Source organism: Gossypium hirsutum, chromosome D12, assembly GCF_007990345.1.
Source record: "Gossypium hirsutum isolate 1008001.06 chromosome D12, Gossypium_hirsutum_v2.1, whole genome shotgun sequence".
NCBI classification, from domain to species: Eukaryota; Viridiplantae; Streptophyta; class Magnoliopsida; order Malvales; family Malvaceae; genus Gossypium; species Gossypium hirsutum.
This window is the reverse complement of record NC_053448.1, coordinates 7,858,851-7,881,477: the sequence shown is the minus strand read 5'-3', so window position 1 is coordinate 7,881,477 and position 22,627 is coordinate 7,858,851. Positions and strand designations below refer to the sequence as shown.

At 32.7% G+C, this 22,627-nt stretch overlaps 2 protein-coding genes across 2 annotated transcripts; one reads left to right on the top strand and one right to left on the bottom strand.

The window, feature by feature from the left end:
• Positions 1 to 773: 773 nt before the first annotated feature.
• LOC107945271 (transcriptional regulator ATRX) lies at positions 774 to 4,937 on the bottom strand. The gene is made up of 7 exons (XM_016879225.2): positions 3,514 to 4,937; positions 3,315 to 3,415; positions 2,419 to 3,210; positions 1,665 to 2,292; positions 1,406 to 1,547; positions 1,224 to 1,317; positions 774 to 1,135 (listed from the first exon to the last, which is right to left on the bottom strand). Exons 1-7 carry the CDS (start codon positions 4,672 to 4,674, stop codon positions 1,027 to 1,029), a joined length of 3,027 nt encoding a protein of 1,008 aa, XP_016734714.2. The 5' UTR covers positions 4,675 to 4,937; the 3' UTR covers positions 774 to 1,026.
• Positions 4,938 to 18,472: 13,535 nt separating this feature from the next.
• On the top strand, positions 18,473 to 20,610 carry LOC107945274 (uncharacterized). The gene is made up of 3 exons (XM_016879228.2): positions 18,473 to 18,649; positions 18,745 to 18,882; positions 20,293 to 20,610. Exons 1-3 carry the CDS (start codon positions 18,559 to 18,561, stop codon positions 20,307 to 20,309), a joined length of 246 nt encoding a protein of 81 aa, XP_016734717.1. The 5' UTR covers positions 18,473 to 18,558; the 3' UTR covers positions 20,310 to 20,610.
• The last annotated feature ends 2,017 nt before the right edge of the window (positions 20,611 to 22,627 follow it).

The following is a 22,627-nucleotide window of genomic DNA, read 5'->3' as shown; positions in this document are numbered from 1 at the left end:
ACTAACTCTCCCAACGAACCTCGCACCTGCCAGTCACAAGCGGGGGTCTTGCGAGGCTTACACGAGCTCTCCTCTTGCGACCTTATTCCTGCGCGAGCTATCTTTGCAAACATCTTCAATTCTCGCAAGGTCCTCAACTGATTGTGCCTGTAGGCGAACATTCTTCTCCCGAGTCGAGTTCATTTGAGTCGGAGGTCCAGATCCTATCGGTCACTTGGACTATCAAATCTTAAATCCTAAGAATGATATTATTTTATAATATTTTAAGTGAATAGATTTTTAAAAAAAAAATCATTAAATTCAATTAAACACTTAATATTTTAATCTATGTGATGCAGCACGTGTCAGTTAAATAGACAGCTTTTGATAAAAATCAATTGTCAATTTCACTAAAGTTGAATGGACTTTTTGTTTTGTTTTTCTAGAAAAGGCTATTTGCAGCCTTGTGCGTAATTATCTTTTTGTCCCTCAAATTCTTCCAAAGAAGTTTCTTAGATTGACAAATGTGACCACATGACATGAGCTTCACAATATAATGATTTGGTTATTATACTTATTTTTAAAAGTTTATGTTATTACTTACTTCTTTGTTAGAATGTTTTATTGTGCTTCTAATTTTATTAAATGATTAAAATTAAAAACAAAATAATTAAAGCGATTCAATTATGAATTTAATTTTTAAAATATTGCAAAAATTTCTGATTATTATGACTTATTGTATAAGTAATTAATTGGAGAAATGAATACAAGAGACAGTTGATTAAGAGCGGACCAATACAAGACATATGTGCATTCCAAATATAGGGTATATAGTACACATGATACATGTATCTAGTGATTACATAGAAAAACTATACAAAAGACAAAACCATTGAGATATATGATTAAACTTCAAAAATTAAATTATTACAACAAAATGAAAATGGTAATTAATTAATGTGCTGCATTAATTTGAATTAGTGTTAACTAAGAATTAATGCAAACGACGTACGGTCCTCTGGAGCAAGAACTCGATGCGATGCGTCATCACTTGGCAGGCACAACATCCAGTATTGGAGCTCGGCATATTGGGCACTTCCCACTCCTCCATTGTAATTCATTCCCGCATTTCAGACAGGTGCACATGTGCCCGCATCTGACCATTTCATATCCAATAAGAAATTAATTTTTGAACAAATGAAATGCATGCCTCTTTGTATTTACAAATGTATTTACATATTTACCTGTACAAAAGTGAGTCCACCTGCATTTCATAGCAAATACAACATCTACGTTTCCAAGGCGTCCTATCTGCTGAATTCTTCCCTTCCCCTTCAACTGTATCAGTATAATTTTTTAATCAAAGCTATGCATGTAAGTAGCATTCTTGTATAAAACAAATAATTACCAAGTAGTCAAGTCTCACCCGAATGAACTTCACGATTAAGGGAGTAGTGTTGCCATTTCATCTGCATGTCCATGCATGTCATAACTGATTTTCTTAGTTCACTAATCTCGCTGTGAAGTTGCTCGATATGCCCTCTTAAATCACATATGAGTTCCATTTCCTGCATTATATGTATGTATGTATATATAGCAATGCAAAACCAATGACATATCACTGTCTGACACAATTACTTTTCATGTATGAAACCAACATAAATGAAATATCCAAAACAACTCACGAGCGAAGGACGGTTTATCGAAGAAGCGGACTGTCTAGCATCCTGGTAACGTTCAGCTTGAGATGGTTGGGGTGGAGGTGAATATAAAGACGCACCCCGCTCGTCGTTACTGGTTTCGTTATCATCCTGAAAACTCCATGACCTCGTCATCATAGCTGATGGTGAAGGCATTTGTATAGATGGTGAGGAATTATTGAAGTAGTTATTGACTTCTTGACATTGACGGCTGCTTAAGCTCCTTTCTTCTTCATCGTCGTATTCTTCTTCCTCTTCCTCTTCCTCTTCTTCTTCCTCTTCTTCTTCTTCTTCTTCTTCTTCTTCTTCTTCTTCTTCCTCTTCTTCTTCTTCGTAAGACACTGGTTGGACCATTCCTTCCTTATCCTCAACTTCTTGTTGACTTTCAGCAACATCAGCTTGCATTTGTACACGAGAAGTCATTAATCGGTTCATTTTCTCTAGGAAATCACTGTCAAATAAAGTTGAAACTCTTCCCCTGCATATAATTCCTTCCTTATCATCCACTTCTTGTTGACTTTCAGCCCCATCCGCTTGCATTTGTACACGAGAAGTCATTAATCGGTCCATTGTATCTCGGAAATCACTGCCAAGCAAAGTTGAAACTCTTCCCCTGCAAGTAAATTGGAAATTATGTATTATGATGAGTTTTTTACATCTTGCAAGATAAAGAGAGGTCAGACAAGCATGTTCCCAATTCAGTTTGATAGTGACAGATAAACAGTAAAACATCGTATACCTTTCTAGGAGCTGACGAATCTCCTCATTATTTGAGGTAGTGTTAAGCACTTCTTCGTACCATGCTTGCCTTAAGCCTTCCCAATAACTTCTAGGTCGAGATATATTGCTAAACCAATCATAATCATCAGTTTCATCAAAATATTGTTGGTAATGATCCTCCTCTTCTTCTGTAACCTCATTCTCATTCCTGTCATTAATGCAGGATGTTGATGTATTGTCTACAATATCCTGAGACTGAGGGTCTACGCAGATATGCTGCTGATCACCAATGTCCTCTTCAACTATCTCATTCTCTATGCTACTAACCACGGATGTTGCTGTTGTTGTTGTTGTTTCCATGGTTTCTTGCGAGTCAAGAATAAGTTGATGCTGGTCCTTTTCTTGCTCTGCTTTTGCAACCTCATTTTGGGTTACTGTTTCTGCAGTTTCTTGTGAGCCAAGGATGAGTTGTTGGCTGCTCAAATCTTCTTTTTTTGCCACGTCATTCTCCGATGGACCCTCCAATGGCTTCGTTTCCTTAGCAATTTTTGGTGATTCAGGGGATTTTGCTTCCAGGCTTGTTTTCTGTTGCACGGCATCTGAAGGTGGCTTGGCCTGTTCTTTAACATCTCCATTTTTGTTGGTTGTCAAACTATCAACCGGCGATGAACTCTGTTGCCCCTTTTGGCAATGAGTATCTTCCCTTTGCGGGGGTTTGCAAGTGGAGCTTTTGTCCTTACAGATGTATCTTGGAGTAGCTGAAACATTCTGGGCTGTCATGCCTTGCTCAGCACCAGTGCTAAACTTCTCCCTGGAATTAGTTAAATTTAAGACGTCTTGATGAAACTAGGCACGTGCATTTAGAGGCTGAAAGTAAGACTTTAGATGGATGACATAGATTGGCATTAGTGGTACCTGAGATGCATAATGGTAGACCCTTGAGAGCGATTCAGTTGTGGACGACATTTATCTTGAATAGTCAGGCAGCGTTGTAAGCTTTTAAGCCGTAGCATTGACTATAAGAATAGAAGCATAAAGCAAACAATAACAAAAAAATGATGAGTTGGAATGAATGAAGGAACAAAAGAAGGAAGATTGTGAAAAGAAAACACACCTGAACACGGCCACGCTGTGGGAATTTGGAAACAGCCTGGCGTTTCACCAGTGAATCCAACTCTCTTTTCTTATCTCGCTCTATCCGTATGAGAAAATCTTGGAATGCTTGTCGCCCTCTTATTAGGGGTGAGTTTATGACCAGTGAGAAACACCTCCGCAATGATTCATTTGGTTTTGAACAATGCTTTGGCTCTTTACACTGCGAGTGGGAGCCTGTATGCTCATGATCATCCGCATCTTCCCTGCAATTTTTCAATTTCTTGATGATATCCACAATTCTAACTCTTTCAATCTCCCCAGCGTCAAAAGTCTTGCTACACGAAGAAGAAGAAGAAGAAGCTGCTTCACCTGCCGCGGTTCTATCTGAAGGTGACTCCAACTCTATTAAGGAATCTACATTGTTTGTTCTGTTCTCCATTTTTTCCTCAAATGGTTCACTTGTTGAAGATTCTTCCATAGGGGAGGCATTATTCTCGTTAGAGCTTACACCAGAACTTGTCCTGCTAGTGTTGGAATCCATGCTTTGATTCTGGTATGAGTTTATGCTGTTGGATCGATTTAGCCTAGCCTCCCATATTTGAACAAGGGAAGAAGCGGCAAGATTATGCGTGACCGAAGCATTCTCCGATCGAGTTTGGGCATTTTTTGTGGTAGAACTTGATGCCATCGGTGGCGGTGGCGGTGGTGGTGATACGGGGTTTGAATGTGAAGGAGCCAACACTTGTTCTGCTGCTTCATTTACCTGTTTGTCAATGGTGGATACCGCCACATCTTGCGACTGCCTAGTCACCCACCGATCAAGAACCGGGGATTGCTTTGGGTTGATTGGTGAAGGGTCTCCCTTTTTCTTGTTGTGGTGGTTCTTGTTTGAGAATGATGGCAAGTTATGACGGTTAGCGTTGGCGTTGGCATTGGCATTGGCATTGCCTTGTTCGGCGCTGACCCAAGAAGCGACATTATTATGATTTTGTGGACTTTTGGGGGAAGAGAGAGAGATGCAGCCATTGATATGATCTCGAACCAGGTCATTGAAATTCTTGTCGAACACAGTTTGCACGCTGCTCACATTGCTGTCCCTGCATCGTTCTTTACGGTTGTGATCCCTTAGGACACAACCAAAAGGCGAAGAGGGAACAATTTCCAGCTGGGAAGATGCCATATTCACAAAACGCGGAGTTGATTAAAGTGGAAGGTATATGGCCATGGCCGAGGCCAATTAGGCCAATGCAAAGGAACATATATCAATGAGGACTCTAGAATTCGGGAACCTGAGAAAGGTCATCGGAATTTGGAAATGGGGATTACAGACTCTGTCATGCTCCAATTAAGAGAGTAAAATTAGTGAGAAGCAGAGGTGGAGAAGGACAAGGAATTTGAAATTGTTAGACGAAAACAACGGAGTGGGTTTGAATTGTTAGTATTGTTACGTAGGGCAATTCGAATTTGCATGGGAACCATTGGTATTGACTCCTGGTCTTAAATGTATACTATATTTGCCAATTTTTGAACCTCTAACCAGACACAGCCCAAATTCCCTAGGGCACCAACCCGGATTGGATATATTTTGGGTGGATGCGAGAAAACCATGCTTGCCTATCCTTTGCCATTTTCTATTTTCTCTTCTTTTTTGGTTCAACGTTAAATCATATTTCTTATTCTGATTCAGCTAAATGCGGGTTTCTCTACTAATATCTTTTTTCTTTTTGGTACACAACAACTAATAAGAGTTAATATTTAAAAAAATAATAAAACAAAAACAATATAATTAAATCAAACATTCCGTTATAATATTGAAAAATGTTAATTTTTTAAAAAAACCTTATATTTAAAATAAATTGTTGTTTTTATTTAAAAAAAATACTCAAAATATTATATTTATTTAAAAAATGTTCTTAAATGTTTTTAGCTAAGTCCTAAGTCTAAAGCAATGTTTCAGTACAACTAAATCAGTAAGTAATATTGTTGAAATAAGGGAGAGTAGTACTGAAACATACCTAGATGTATCTGTAAATCTTGGGTTATATTGGTACATGTCCTGAAGTTGTATCGCAACAATGAAGCCAGTATGTTCCTTAAACGACTATATTTACCCTCCAACGACTATATTTGTAAAAGATGTATCAATACATAAAGACATGTACCGGAACATGGTGTTGGCAAACTACAATTAGTGTATGAATTGAATATTGCAACAACTCTAAACTTCCTCTTGCGACTCCAAACATCTAAAAATTAATTTAAAGGTATAAATAGAGTCAAGAACGCATGAAGACATAAAGAGACACATATCCAAGCATCAAAGTTCACATTGTAAAATATTTTATCACTCTCATTTCATTTAGTTGGGAGCTTAACTTTGCAAACATGTCTTCTAAGAGGTTTTGTTGTTTAATTCATCTTTATCACCGATTATAAATTTAGTGGGCTTTAGTTTAGCCATAAAAATTAAGAAGTGTTCTAAGTTAGCCATAAAAGTTACGTGAAAAGTTCTATCTAAGCCTTAATAAAAAAATAGTGTTGTAAAGATTATTTCTTTTTATTGAAAGGTATCAATTCTTAGAGTGAAATGAGGAATCCTTAGTTGAGGTAGCCTAAGGTGTCGGAGGTAACTTAAAATAGCGTCATTTCTATTTTAATCATTCTAATTTTTTCTATCAATTTAGTCACTTTAATTAAGATAATTGCTCAAAATGGTCTGTGCTGTTAAAAAATTCGCTAATCCACTAACGAATTGCTCAAAATTAGTCCAAAACACTTGTTTATTTATTTATTTACAACATGAAGATTTTGATAGTGGAGTCATTCACATTTGAATGACGACAACGACAAACCATGACCATATTCATGACCCCGTCCTTTCGGATGAACCCACCTGTTAGCATAATACCACCAACCACCCTACCGCCCCCAACAGCTAAATGATTAATTTTCAATGGTTTGAATTTTGAGACTCAAAAATTAAGGTCCATCTGCTCTTTCCATTATCAGCATAATAGGTCGTCCAAGCTCGCACTGGCTTGTTATCCTTCACGCTTCCGTAATCTCTCTTCTCTTAATAATAATCTTCTGTTTATTTCAAAAATTCAAATTCGGAGATGCTTTCTTTCAACTCCTAAAATATTTATTCATTTTTTTAAAAAACTTTAAAGTCAATAATATACATCCTAACAAACAATTTGTTCAATACATTGAGACTGCCATCAATGCCTCTTTACCACATATTCTACTGAGCCATCATTTTCTACAATCAAAAGACTAAATCATAGGTTAGTACTAAAAGTTCACCCAAAATTTTGCTCAACATCTAGTCTCAACCCAGAAACCAAACCGCCCCATTTCTTTATCTGTCTGTTTTTGTTAAAAAATATCAATGTAAACACATATTCTATACTTTCTAGTCCTCCTTTAAGTCAAGAAAAATACAACCATTTTGCTTAATTAATTAATTTAGGTTTTAATTTAATTAATACAAAAGTTGGACCTTGCTGAGATGTTCCCCTTTTACAAACAGTCAAAGTAGATACTCTCATGTTTTCGCCATTAAAATACATAATATTTTTGGAGTAAGTAAAAAATGAAGTTAAAAGTAAAGATATTTTGAGAAACAATAAGTTTTTTACATTGAGAACTCGTGGTCCTTTCCAAGAAATTTTTTTTTTTATCTTTCCTCCCATTTTTTGTAACTTCAGCAAATATATCACCATTTTTCTCTCTTCTCTGCCTGTTCTTGTTTTGTATGTATTTAACTAGTGAAAATTGAGCTTTTAGCTATTGGTTGTGGTAAGGTGGTCGGTGGTGTTATACTAACAGGTAGGCTCATAGAAAAGGGTGGGGTCATGGTCCTAGTTTGTCGTCACTGTCGATAGATTCTCTCTTCTTAAAAAGGATTCAAATGTTGATGATGCCACCATTGAAATCTTCATATTTCAAATAAACCAAAAAAGTGTTTTGAACTAGTTATAGAGAGGTCTCACGCTTTAGTCAAAAGTCTAAAAATTCCACGTCAACAATCCATTAGTGGATTAAAGAAATTTTGAACAGCAGTGATCAATTCGAGCAATTATCTTAATTAAAGTGACTAAATTGAAAAAAAAAATAGAGTGAACAAAATAGGAATGACATTATTTTAGGGTGACTTATGGTGTAGTTGATAAACGATAAATCTAACATATTTTAATCATATTCTTAATGCGTTTTTGGGTGATTATTTATGTAAAATGGTGAATTTGATGCTCCTAATCCTTTGAATTCATGTTCTTATACTTAGGTGAGCATTTGGGAGTAGAATGAGCAAAAATTAGAGAAAAAAAGCACATTTCAGAAGCCACACGGGCTGGGCACACACCCATGTGGGACACACGGGCTGGACACACGCCCTTGTGCCAGCCAGTGTCGATTTCGCACCATGCTTCCTAAATACGCAGAAAAAAAACACAATTTTTAGACTTTCTGAGCATTCTAAAGTCTATAAATACCAATTAGAAGAAGATATAAGGGAGCCATCAGAGAAGATCAAAGAAAACATTCGAAGAACACCATCAGAACCAACTCAGAAGCGGATCTCCATAAAGATTGAAGATCTTCTTTTAATTTCTTCTGAAGTTTTCATGAGTTTCTTTATGTCTTGTGGTTATTCTGACTTTGAGATGTTTTCATTCAAGATTATGAACTAATTCCCTAAATACCTAGGGAGGATGAAACCTATGACAAATTTTATTATTTAATTTCTATTTTACATGATAAATACTTGATTCTTATTATCAATTATGTGTGTTTATTTCTTGTTTTAATATTTCTGGGATATCAATTCATGTTTAATGTGCTTAATTCAATGGAGCAAAAGTCTCTGTCTAAGAGTAGATCTAGCATAATTGAGTGGAGTTGCATGCAATCCTAGAAATAGGACGACATAAATCTACTGGATTAGAGTCAAATCTAATAGGGGAATCCATAGATCGAGTTAATGCAACAATATGTGTTTTAATTAGAAAGAGGTTTTAATTAGAAAGAGATTTTAATTAATCAACTTAGAGTCAGTTGTTCTTACTCTCAAAAGAGATATTAACATAATTTAGGGATTTCTACGAATCAAAACATCAAGTGAATAAATTGTTTAAATCAGATTAATAATAATAGAAGGAGTCTAAGTGGATTCTTTCTTGGGTATTGTCTCTCTCATTGGTTAATATTCGATTATTTCCTTAATTCATTCTCTATTGCGTTCTTAGTTAAATTATTTTAGTAATTCTAGCTTTAAAACCCATCACTCCAAATTATCAGCTAAATAATAAGAAAACGATAATTACTAATACTTTTAGTCTTCGTGGATACAATATCTTTACTCACCTTAACTATACTATTGTTCGATAGGTGCACTTGCCTTTGTCGTATTTATAGTTAGTTTTGTGACCATCAGTAGTTTACCATAATTCTTATTAGCTAAGTTTTAAATACTTTTGCTTTAGTGAACCCTAGTAAAATACACTTGGATACTTGAGATTCCAACTAAACATCATTCATTGATTTGCACTAAAAGTGCAACCAACCGACACGCCAAACACTTAGGGACCTTACTATGCACTTGCATGCTATGCCATAAGACTTTTTAAATTAAAGCTCAATAGTGATTACACTTTTACAATTTAGTACATATTTATGGTTTTATTACTTTAGGGCCCTTGGTTGATTTGCTATATAAGTCCTCTTGTGTTTTCTAAATTAAAATTCAATAGAGATTACACATTTATAACTTAGTCATTGTACTATATTTAACAACTTTCTTGATTTAATTTCTCTGAAATTCAATATTATAATCTTATACAAAATACATCAACTCTTTGATTGATAAAGACACCAACTTTATTTACGGAATCCAACTTTGAAACAACATATTCCAATACTGGCTAAAAATCAGGTCATTACAATTCACTTGTGATGTTCATAATGTGACTTAACTCAATCATAAGTGACATGCTATGTGTGTTTGACTTGTATACTTTGATGTATTGGTAGCTTGTGTTCAATTGATAATGGAGTCAAAAGTTGGTACATCGGGTATGCAACTTCTTCACGACATAACTTCATTTACCATAGTGAAACTCATAGCCCAATAAAGGGAAGACGATATCTTCTCATCAACATTACATGATAGATGGAAAATAACATGGCCACAGGTCATTTTCTTAGATAAATGACTTAATTACTACTTTTTAGTAATTGAATTTTCATAAAGGAAGATATAATGGTTACCGTAAGATAAAATAGGATCATATTAGGAGAACAACTTTATCTTAAAGAGACAAAGGAAGATATATTTGGAGAACATATATGACAAGGTCATTGAACGAACACTTAGTAAAATAGCTTTTGTAATGATATATAATGTGGAAAGCTCAATCATGATACTTTAGTGGAATAACTTCATGACTAAATAATGTTGTAATTAATAGATGGATAGTCGAAATTTAATTACAAATTATTTGAGCCCTAATTATATATGTTTAATCGGTCCTTCAGCTAGCTCGGTATAACATTGATAATTTGTATTAAACGATGAAATGGAAAAGTGAGACGACGAGCTAGAGAAATAAATTGCATGTATCACTATCCGCAGTGAATGTGTTTTCTCGCTATGAATAAGAGATGGCTTGAAAATTAATTTATATATTCAAATTATTATTTAATTAATTTGAAATTAAATAATTGAAGTTTAAAGTGGAAATTAAATTAATTAAGTCATCATAGTTTCTCGAGAATAAATAAATTAAATTAATTTTCTCATAGATTTTAGTGTGATAAAGTTGGCATGACTTTAATGGAATTAGAATTGAGTTGAAAAAATAATTTAATTAATATAATTAATTATTTTAATTAATCAAATGAATAAATAATATTTTGGGCATAGGAAAATATTTATTAGGCTAAGAAAATTATATGAATCGGTTTAAAAGACCAAATAATATATATAGTTGACCTAATAAATGACGAGGCCCGAATTAATAAGTAGGGGCAAAAAACTCTAGTCTTAGAAATGGTTGTCGCCACCCTTATCATACACACTACTTATAGCAGTCGTTTTCCTATTAAAATATTATCATTTGATTTCATCTTGTTTTACTGAAACTCTTTTTTTTTTCTCTATAAATAGAGATTAAGGGCTGTGACAAATATACACATCTCATACGTTGATATTCTGTCAAAATATAAAAAAGTCATTTTGCAAATAAATTATATCTTTTGATGGATTTAGTCTTTTGGTTTCTAGCCTAAAAGTTTCACACAAAGTTTTCATCGATTTGCGTATAAAGGCCACACTCTAGCAAACCCAAGTCGAGGATAACGGAGACGAACAAGTGGTCGAAAGTTGGGAATGATTTAGTCTGTCTCATCCAAAACATAGATACGATCTAGATAAATGAGTTTATTGCTATAAATATCACAATTGATCGAAAATTTTAAAAATCCGTTGTGCATTATTTCAATATTTTTCAAACCGTTTTTTCTACAATTTCTTGTCCTCTAGGCAAAGTGCATTGTTTTGGTCGTTTTGAACCCATCGAGACTCATACTTAACCTCGGACACTTCTGATCACCAGAAAATGTTTTTATATAATTTTAAAGTCTTTAAAATGTTTTTATATTGCTTTTATAATTTTATTTAAGTTGTTTAAAGCCTTTTATTCTTTTACTATCTCAATTTGAGTCTAATTAAAAATAAAACTACAAGGGAATAATCCAAACTCACTTGCCTAACTCCTATTACTGGAGCCTCCAAACCCACTGCTACCACTAGACCCATCATTCGAAACTGCTATCACCTGTGAATAATCAAAACTCACTTGCCCAACTCCAATTTTGTGAGCACCCCAGTTCCCAAAACCCCAAAGCAAAGTGTTGACACCATTTTTTGGATGAAAAACGGGGTTGACTTAGATTTTGAAAAATGAAAACAAAAACGGGAGTCGCCACCAATCCTTTTTGAGGTGTGATTGGATCACCTTGAAAAGTGGTTGTTTTTAATAAACGATTTAATTTTATTAAAACAACGATTTTGGTCCACGAAATTCAGAAAAATGGGTTCGGGAGTCGGTTACGCACAAGGAAGGATTAGCACCCTCGATACGCCCAAAAATTGGTACCTAGTTGATTATTTAATGTCTTAATGTCGAAAAGCTAAAAACTTTAAAGAAATTTAAAATACAATCCTTAAAAAAAACTCAAATAGCATGGATTAAAATTCAAGAGAATATTTTGGCAATTTGTTTAAATGAGAAAAATCGACACCCAGCACCTTAGGGCATGTTTTCTCGAATTTCCAAATGCAAAACATTGCCTTATTTTGAAATTTTTTTAAAAAGGATATTAAGCCATTTGGTTGAACGAGAAAAATCGACACCCAGCACCTTAGGACATGTTTTCTCGAATTTCCAAATGCAAAACATTACCTTATTTTAAAAATTTTAAAAGGATATTAAGCCCTTTGGTTGAACGAGAAAAATCGACACCCAGCACCTTAGGGCATGTTTTCTCGAATTTCCAAACGCAAAACATTGCTTTATTTTAAAATACTTTTCTTTTTTTGAAATATGATATTTATATGCATAATGGAATATTAAACATGATAGCGTGAAATAAAAAAACGAACAAAAACGAATAATAAAATAAATCAATCATGCATATATCATAGCAAATAAATAAATAAACTAAAGCATAAAGATGGACATATAAATGAATACATAAGTGAACGTAAAATTAAAGGAAAATATATGAATATTATAAAATATAAAAAAGGTAGGTACATATAAGGGAAATATGTATGTATATACATAAAATTATGGAAATATAAAATATGTATATATGAATTATAAGATATAAAAATATAAGTATTTACATGTATACGTATGTAGATTATAGAATACAAAAAATATATGAATTATAAGCATGTATGTTGTAAAAACAAGTGTATGCACATGAATTTATAAAAACATGAAAAATATATCTATGTATTCTAAAATTATTATATAAAATATATATATAAGTAAACATGTACGTATATACATATAACTATCATGAAATATAAAAAATATATATAGATATATATAGATATGTAAACAAATTATAATATATACATAAAACACATAAATATGTATGTGTACATATATATGTATATGAATTAAAACATAGATATTTATACGTATACTTGTGTGTATAAAAATATGGAATATAAAAAATATTTAATAAATAAAAAGTACGTACATGTATATAGATATTATAAAAATGTATGAGACAATTTGAAATTAATAATATTAAACAATTTAACATAGATAATAATATATAAAATAATAATATATATAAATTTAAAACAAATAAATAAATAACAAAAATGTAGGATTAAAAGAAATTAGTAAATTAAGGACCGAATCACAATAAAACGAAGTTTAAGAGTAAAATTACAACAAAATAAATAAATGAGGGTTAAAACAAGGACAACGCAAAAGTCTAAGGACCAAATGGGTAAAAAAAAATCTGGACACGTGTCCGTTTTTCTGCGCGAAAATATGTCAGGGATTTGATTAAAAACTGGACAAAACAACGGGGCCAAATTTGTAAAATAGATAAATAAGCAAAAGGACTAAATCGAAACGAATCGAAAATGCGGAGGGGCCAAAGGTGCAAATAGCCCACTTCATGAAATCGCGCGGATCCCCCTGGAGCGGGTCGGGTCACGTGCGGGTCATGGGGGATTAAAACGGCGCCGTTTTGAATGCTATAAAAACTAAAAAAAACCCTAAATTTCATTCTATCTGCTTCAAAAATAAAACAACAACAAAAAAAACTCTCTGCCCCTCCCCCTAGATCCGACCGTCGGGCTTCCAGGCCAAAGGCCGCCGTGGCTCCACCGCAGAATCCGACGAAGGCGAAGGACCGCCGACGATGGGGCTAAGGTTCGTATCAAGTAAGCCTTTCCGTTTCCTTTTTTATTTCTTATTTCTTATGTAAAAGATAAAATAAAAAATAAAATAAAATAAAACACGCAGAAACGCAAATCTGAAAGAAAAAGTCACCTTCAAAATCTATTTTGTTTTTTTTTTCTTTATTTCTTAATGTTTTCTTTCTTTTTTTTACAAAAATCGGGACTCCCGATTACAGTGATGAAGCCCCCCTTTTACATTTTACAACACATTCGGCTTTATAACTGAAAGAAAGAAAAAAAATCTAAAAAAATCTCTCATTGCTACTGCTTTTCTTCTGCTTTGCGTGTTCCTTTTCACTTTGCAGAGACTGATGGTGGCATAGCAGTGAGCAGGTGTACAGCGATGGGATGGTGGCAGGTGGTGGCAGAGTACGGCGCACATAGAGCAGCAAGGGATGCGGCGCCTAGGGTTAGGGGGGTAGTTTTCTGAAAAGTTTTTAGTTTTTGGGCTGGGTTTTAATTTTTCTTTTTGGGCTGTAATTTTATTGTTTTGGGTTAGGTCTGTTTTAGGGTATTGGGTTTGGTTTTTGGGTTAGGTCTGTTTTAGGGTATTGGGTTTGGTTTAAGGTTTGGGTAGTTGGGTTCTTGGGCCCCGGGCAAATTTGGGCTTCTACACAAAGGATAGAAAAGAGTTTAGAGGCCCCAAAAGAAAAAATAAAGAAAATAAAAGAAGACAAACTACAAGGGATTTTCAGGTTCCTCAAAACCAAGCCTTCATTCAAGAATCAGAATGGACGAGAAGGAAGACTACGAAAAGGATAAGTTATAGTCTAAGGGTGGGTTTGGATGGGCGATTGGATGCAGTGCGGTGTGTTTAACTTACTTTTTGTCTCACGCTATAGTATCACTATAGTATCTAATTTTATTGCCACCGCTATTTTTTACACTAATCGCAGGTAAACGCACCACCCATCCAAACCTACCCTAAGATATTGCTCCATCGGGCCATAGGCGGTAACAATCATTTAGAGTGAGCTTAAGAGAAATTGTACCCAATTTTAGGGAGAGGAAGAGGGAGAGAAGGGCAACTAATTGGTGGCTTTCTAATCGATGATAGTGTTAGACAAAACACGTTAGTGAACAAAATAAATTAAATATACATAAACACATATAAAATAAAATATAAATAGAATGATTTATAATTAATTTATCAAATACGAAAATCAAGTAAATCATAATAAAAAGTTGAAATAAAGGAGAAAAGATATTTTATGAAACGTTGAGGCCTGTGATTCAGCCGCTCCTACGGTACTTGGAGAAACGTTGGTCGAATATCTCCCAGGATACAACAACAATAGTGATCAAAGTAGTAGCACATCTATAGCGATCAACGAACAAACTTTGTCTTTTTCTATCACCGAAACTTTGAAAAAATACGGAGAGGAAAAGGAAGACTTTTTAGAGTAAAATAGTTTCAGTGTGAGAGAGTATGAGTGTGTAAATTTCTACAGAATACTCAGCATTTTATAGGCATTTAGGATAGTGAAAAATTTGGAAATAACCATAAAATCTGCCATTAAGGAGCCAAAAAATCAATTTGATTTAAAAATTAAATCAAATCAGATACTGTCCAATAAGCAGATTATGTCTTCTGTTGAGGGAAAATAAATTTGTGTTGAATTTAAAATGGGCTCGACCGATTTAGATATTTCGCGTCGCCCACGTCATACGGGTGCGCCCTAACCCCGTCGAGTTTACAAAAAAAAATAACGTCTACTTATTTTAAAAATGAAAAATTGGAGTCGCCACCAATCTTTTATTGAAGTGTGATTGGATCACCTAAAAATGATTTTGGTCTACGAGTTTTAGAAAAACGGGTTCGGGAGTCAGTTACGTACGAGGAGGATTAGCACCCTCGTAACGCCCAAAGTTGGTACCAAATTAATTATTTAATGTCTTAAAGTCGAATGATTGAAAATTCGGAAAGAAATTTAAAAACATGATCCTCTTTAAATCACCCAAAAATTTAAAGAAAGGTGTATTTCACATTAATCGAGAAAAAGAATTATATCCCGTGAGTTAGGACACAATACATTTAATCCCAAAACGATAATAAACATCATAAATTTATTTATTTGAAAGATATTTGATTATCTCGATTTTGGAAAAGAAATCATGTTCCGTAAGTTAGAACACGATCTTTCACTAATTCACGAGATCTTTTAAAAAATTATGTTTAAAAAGGTTCATGTATTTGGATTTATTAAGAAAATTGAAACCCCGTAAGTTAGGGTACAACCTTTCAAATTTTTGAAGTATGTAACATAAAAAAAATAATTTTATGCATCGAGTAAAGATTTTGGTGTGAATTTAAAAGAGCAATGAAATAACACAAAGTGATAATACGAACAAAATATTAAGATGATAGTTAATAATAAAATAAAATACTATAATGACAATGTCGGTAATCGAATTGCAACAACAAAGTAAATAAGATAACGTAAAATGAAATGAAAGTAAGAACTACACAATAAAAAATGTAACATGAGGATCTAATGATTTAAAGAAAATTAACAAAATATAAAGACCAATAAACTACTAGGTAAGAGATTGATTATATAATAGCAAATAAATAATAAATGCAACTAATAGGTAAGAAGTAAATACATAAAATAATGAAAATAGAAACAGTATATAAATTTTAAGATAAATAATGATAAAAAACTTAAAATAAGTAAATAATAAAAGACATAATAAAATAAATATATTTAAAATATTTGGATGAATATAAAAATAAAAAGAGAAATATAATAATGCAAAACCTTTTAATTTAATAATGTGATGAGAATAATAAATAAATAAAAAAAGAGAAATAATAATAATAATAATAAACTAATTAGTTTAATAATAATAAAAGTAACAATAGAAAAGGACTAAATTGAAAATAAAACAAAGTTTTAGGGGAGAAATCAGGAATAAAATGAGTAAGGACCCAATAGAACACGCGGATGACAAAGAGGGGCCAAATGGGTAATAATTCCCTCCCTCCAAAACGCACAGCTTCAAGGGACCAAATTATAAATTGAAATAAATTACAGGGCGAAATTTAAAGAATAAATGGAACTTAACAGCAAAGTAATTTAAAAGCGGAAGGTCTAAAAGCGCAAATTTCCCATTAATAAAAAACAAGCGGATCCTCCCCTCGGGTCGGGTCACCGCGCAGGTCAAGGCCTAAACGATGCCGTTTTGGTGCCTGAGAGACTTGCCCAAAACGACGTCGTTTTGGGGGCCTATAAAAGTCAAGTTTTAGACAAAAAAATTTCATTTAGCCCTTGGTTTCAGAAAAAAAAAAAGTTGAGAGCTCTCTCCTTCCCCTTCAAAGGTTTCCAGAATCTAACCAGCTTCGGCGTCAGACCACCGCGGCGGTCGCCGGCGACGGTGTTGCCGTCCGCGGTGGCCGAAAAAGTTTAAATTTTTTTTTGGTTTTTTCAACTTCCGGCCTTAAAAAATACCGATTTTCATCGGAATCGGCACCTCCTCCGCAATAAAGGTACGATTTTTACCTTTGCATTTTCGATTTATTTTTTAAAAAAAAGAAAAGAAAAGAGAAAAAAACAATAAATAATAAATAAGCCGAAAAAATAAAATAACCACCTTTGAGAATACCCGATATTTTAACTGATTTCTTTCCAATCTCTTTTGATTCATTCGTGTGTGTTAAAATACATAAATTCGGGGCCTTTTTATAGTCTAAAATTTCCTATTTTCTCTACTTTTACATTGTTTGTGTTGTTATTGGACTCTCCTAGTCCTTTTATAGGTACGAACGTGGTAGCACGTGCGGGGAAGGCGGCGCGTGCGGAGGCTGCCGTTGGGGTGCGACGGCTGAGGCTTGGCTGCTGCCTAGGGTTTTGTTTTTCTTTTGTTTTGGACTAGGGTTAGCTTTTAGGTTGTTGGGCCTGTTTTTGGGTTTGGCAATTTGGGCCTGTTTCATTTATTTTGGTTTTAGTTTAAATTTGGTTTTATTATTTGTATATAGGCTGGGCAAATTTTGGGTTTGTACAAACACATCTCACACTTGGTATTTAACCAATGTGAGATCTAAGCTTTTACTTTTCCTCAACAATATTTTCAAGTAGCTTACTTTGAGCGTCAATTTCTCATTCATTACTCAACCGTTTTGAGCATATGATATACCGTTGTAAAGGTCTCATGGAGTAAAATATGAAACCATAAATTTATGATTCAACTCTCTATCTTTACCTATTGAGAATAGGTCTCAAAGTTCCCATAAAAGTAATTTTTCCAACAGATAGTGCTAATGTTGATGGCGGGGTATTGAAGTGATTTTTTTCAAAAGTATTTTTGGTCCAATTTTTGACGTAGGAAAAATATTTTTTTCACAAAAAGTAGTTTATTTAAGACTGCTTTTGTCCAAAAGTGCTTCTTATAAGCAATACTAAACATACCCTAAAGAGAGACATGCTAAGAGTTCTAAGGCTTTCTTAAAAAAGAAGAAAATATGGAGTTAAAAAAATTATTTTGTATAATGTTAGAAAAATAATGTATAAAAATTAGATTAACTTATTATTTGATGGAAAATAAAATTTATTATATATATTTAAAATTTATTATATTTTTTGAAAATATTTATGTATTATATATATTTTTACTCTTTTAAAATTAGGATCAAATTAAGATCATATGTAATGTTGAGGGTTAATTTTTTTAAAAATTATGACTAAATTAATATAACTTATATAAATTATGAGCTAAATTTATTATTATACCAATTTTTAAATTACTAAATTTATTATTATACCAATTTTTAAATTGTCACTTCACATCTCCCTTAAACACTCAACCACAATTAAGAAAAAGCAGCAACAACAAAAAAAAAACTAACTTGATTAATTGATTGATCAATTTAAAACATTTGATAGTTGGATGACCAAAAGAGAAATTGAACCATAGTTGAGTGACTTGCCGTATAATTTAACCTTCTAAATTAAATGAGACACGTGGCGAGATCATGGAGCGTTGATGTTTGATTTGATAATAACAAAATAGAGAAAGAGAGGAAGAGGTACAGACAGAAAGGTAAAGCGCTAAGGAGAAGAGGAAGAAGAGATGGCAGTGAGCGCAACGGTGATCGGAGCACTTCTGGGACTGGGCACCCAGATGTACTCCAACGCTCTCCGCAAGCTCCCTTATATGCGACGTCCGATTTCTTTCTTTTTCTGTTCCTTTATATGGTTGCCACTTGTTCCTAATTTGAAACCCTAGACTGAAATTGAAATTTAAAACGAAATGCAGATCCGTGGGAGCACCTGTTGGGGATGGGTCTGGGAGCCGTGTTCGTTAACCAGCTTGTGAATTGGGACGCTCAGCTCCAACGGGACCTTGACAATATGCTCGAAAAGGCCAAGGCTGCCAACGAGCGCCGCTACTTTGGTTAGCAATTCTATTTTCTTTCATTCATTTCATGACCTTCGATTCTACTACTAGTTGTTAGTTCTTTTTTATCTTATTTCATTGCAGAGTTTTCTATTTTCTAAAACTGAGCCTTAACTTTTATCAACTTACCTAATCAAATGGAATGAAATTAAAACTAAACTAAACAACTAGTATGATCTGCTATCAATTTTATCCTCAACCATTTATACTATTAGGTTGTGTTTGATTCAATGAATCTCACATTCTCTTCTCGGTGGTAATGTAAATGTAAGATGTTGGAACAATATTCTCATGTTTGGATTCTGAAAATTATTTTGAAAATCCAAAAATTATTTTGAGCTGGTAATCTTTTTTTTTCCAATAGTGTTAAGATTTGATACTATAGGATAATCTAAATATGAAATATTTCAGGCCGATTTTCTCCTTTTCTTTTATATAATTTTAATCAATTTTACCCTTTTAAAAAAGAGTCATGTCTGATTAAACGAAGAAACTATTTCTTCAAAAAGTGAACTAGATAATTTTTTTTTTGTTCATTATGTTCATACGTTCTTTAAGTTACAACAAAATAGACCAATAAGTGCAGCCAGTTTTCAGAAGCAACGTTCTTTATTTTTCTGCAGAAAGAACCAAAAAGAGGAGCAATGAACTGATCATAAAATGCTAGCCCAGAAATAAAAAGAAAAAAAAGATCATAATATTATATAGATTTGCTATTCATATGCATTAAGTACCATACCATGCTATCATACTGGTTTTTGCTTTAAGACTTAGGTGATGAAATAGAATGCTTATTAGTAACGATTTCTGACCATCAATATATAGTAGTTCTCTCATTAGAATTAGATGATGAAATATGAAGTTGATATTGATTTAATTATATAGCAAAAATGATTTAGTAAAATTGTGTTCTTAGGTAATCTTACATTTTGTCAATCAAACAACAAAATTTTATATTCTAGCCAAATGAACTAATCAGAGTAATCTAAAATACACAGTAATATGTTTAAGTACTCTTACATTTTGGTAATCCTATTACCAAAGGTAATCTTATATTTCGTGGACCAAACACTTCCCATATTGTTCTTATGTCAGGCTGCTCCAGATCATGCGGCTTTGCCTTCGCATGCTATGCCATATCCTTGTTTTTCAAAATTCTTTTGATGTTATTTGTACGTATGCATGCACTAGAATTCCCCAACCCAAAATGACCCTCCTTTGAAAATACCAAGCTGGAACCAGATATTTTGTTTTCATATTATCTTTCTGTTAGCTGATCAATGACAGTAGTATAACAGTTCAGAGCTTGCTTTATATCAAAGCTTAAAGATTTAAAGTTACATATCGTATTTGCTTGCACACCATTGTTTTGATATAACTTTCCTCCCTCTTCTTTTTCATCTGCAGATGGAGATGATGATTAATGCTTTCGCCCTATCATCAGATAAGACATTCATGCGCCAAGCTACTGTGGTCATAAACCGGTTCAGATTGTGAGTGGGTAACTTTGGACTCTTTTTTTGGTTTGATTTCAAGCCTGTTGAACCTTCTTTTGCTTTTATTTGTTGTCGAATCTAAGTTTTGATGCTTTGTGGTTTTGGCTACAAAGTGCAAGTGCTTATCTTGTAATAATTAAGAAATAATTCAAAGTGATTAAACTAGAACATTGGAAGTTTTGAACATTGATTAGGATGAGGAATTGAAATAGCAATGGAGTTGCAATTATGCCAATGTGTTTTACTGGCTCAAAATTGGTATAAGTTTCAATAAAGTATTTTTATATTATGTAATTTTAACTCAATTTGTGTCCTTATATGGAATTGTGGTTTTTTTTTTTTAAAAATCCAGAATTTTGAATTATTTCAAAATTTTGACAAAAATGATGATCAATTGTTGGAAAGTTAAAAGAAATAATAAAATTTAAATTTTTAAATCTTAAAATCTTAAAATTAAAAATATACATAATCAGTTTCATTTCTAATTTCAAAATTATGTATTTAATTATATAAAAAGTACAATATCTAATTTAAAATTTTAAAAATAATATTTTATATATGCCAAAGAATGGAGGATATTAATTATTTTTTAAAACTGGAACTATACCCAACTAATTTCATTTTAAATTTCAAAATTATTTTTTGACGTATCTAGAAAATGCAACTACAAATTTTAAAATTTTAAAAATTATTTTCTATATGTCCTAAATAATGAACTGATAGTAATTTTTTTAGTTAATTGATATAACTATTTATCTAATTTAATAGATATATTAAAATTTTAAATTACTTCTCATTAGATTTTCAATTTAAGAGGTAGTTTTAAATTTTTAAGAATTCCATATAATTATATTTTCTTAAAATTAATATATATCTAATTTAATAATTTTTTAAAATTTTCTTATCGTTAGATTTAAAAAATTATTATTATACTTCAAATTTAAGAGATAAATTTAATACTAAATCTTAATTACTTATATAAATCCTAATTGTACACTCAATAACTATAAATTTACACACGAAAATAAAATATTTATCAAAAGTCATACATATAAAATAAAAACCAAACAATTAATCAATATAAAATTATATTGACCAACTAATGGAACGGCCTTAAGTACATGCCAATGTTAAAACAAGTAACAATTACGGAGACTCTTTGACGAAGCTACTCGAAAACATCTTTACGAACAAACACTTTTTTGTGGGTATTTTTAAATTTTTATGTGAACTAATACATTATTTATATAAAAAAATTTAATAAAATTTTGTGGGGGTGAATTGACCCCCCAAACATCAACGTGGCTATGCCACTGCCTATGGTTGCCCATAGAAAAGCAACTTAGTTCCCACTATAGATCTACCAGCAAAGAGAAAATCAGTAGGGTAAGCTTATTTTGGAATAACAATCTCAATAGCTAAACCTTTAACTTTGTAACAAGTAACAACTAGTTCTCAAAAAGCCATATAATGCAAAGAAATCGCAAATTTCATTAACTTGTGTTGATGTTGAGATCAGACAAGGAGAAGATGATGGCAGTATCAAGTGGTTCACCTTACTTAGGGCAAGGTGACGAGCCATCGGGGAGGGAGTCCGGGTTATGGTGATGGTTCGATTGAATCGTAAGGATGGAAGTGGTGATAGGAAGGAAAAAAACATGAGAGATAGAGAGAGTCCCAAGGTGTCACGTGTCATGTAACATCCCTAACCCGTATCCATCGCCAGAATAGGGTTATAGAGCATTACTGGAGTTTACAAATTAATTTACAGACATTTCATTTCATCAAGCATTCATATTTATAACCAATCAAAATCAAAACATTAATGAGCTAACATTGGCCAATTTAACTTATACATGCCATTATAACCAGAATCAAATCATCCAAAATTACCGATAGAACCAATGGATAGTGTGATATATCTCCGATAAACTTCCAACCCAATCGAGCTTTCGATAATCATTTCAATGCATCTAATAATTATACATATTACCAATAATAATTCAATTCCAATAATAAAACACATATTTATATAATATTTATCACCAAATAACATTAACTTTAATTAAAATTATACAGAATATAGTTCATACGAACTTACCAGGCTAAATTGCAGAAATATCAAAATTCAGGGACATTTTGATAATTTTCTATTTTCCTCGAATTTCCACCAAATCTTGATCTAAATTAATATTTCATTCAATTTATTAATTTAAATAATAATAAAAATTCATTTCATGCAATTT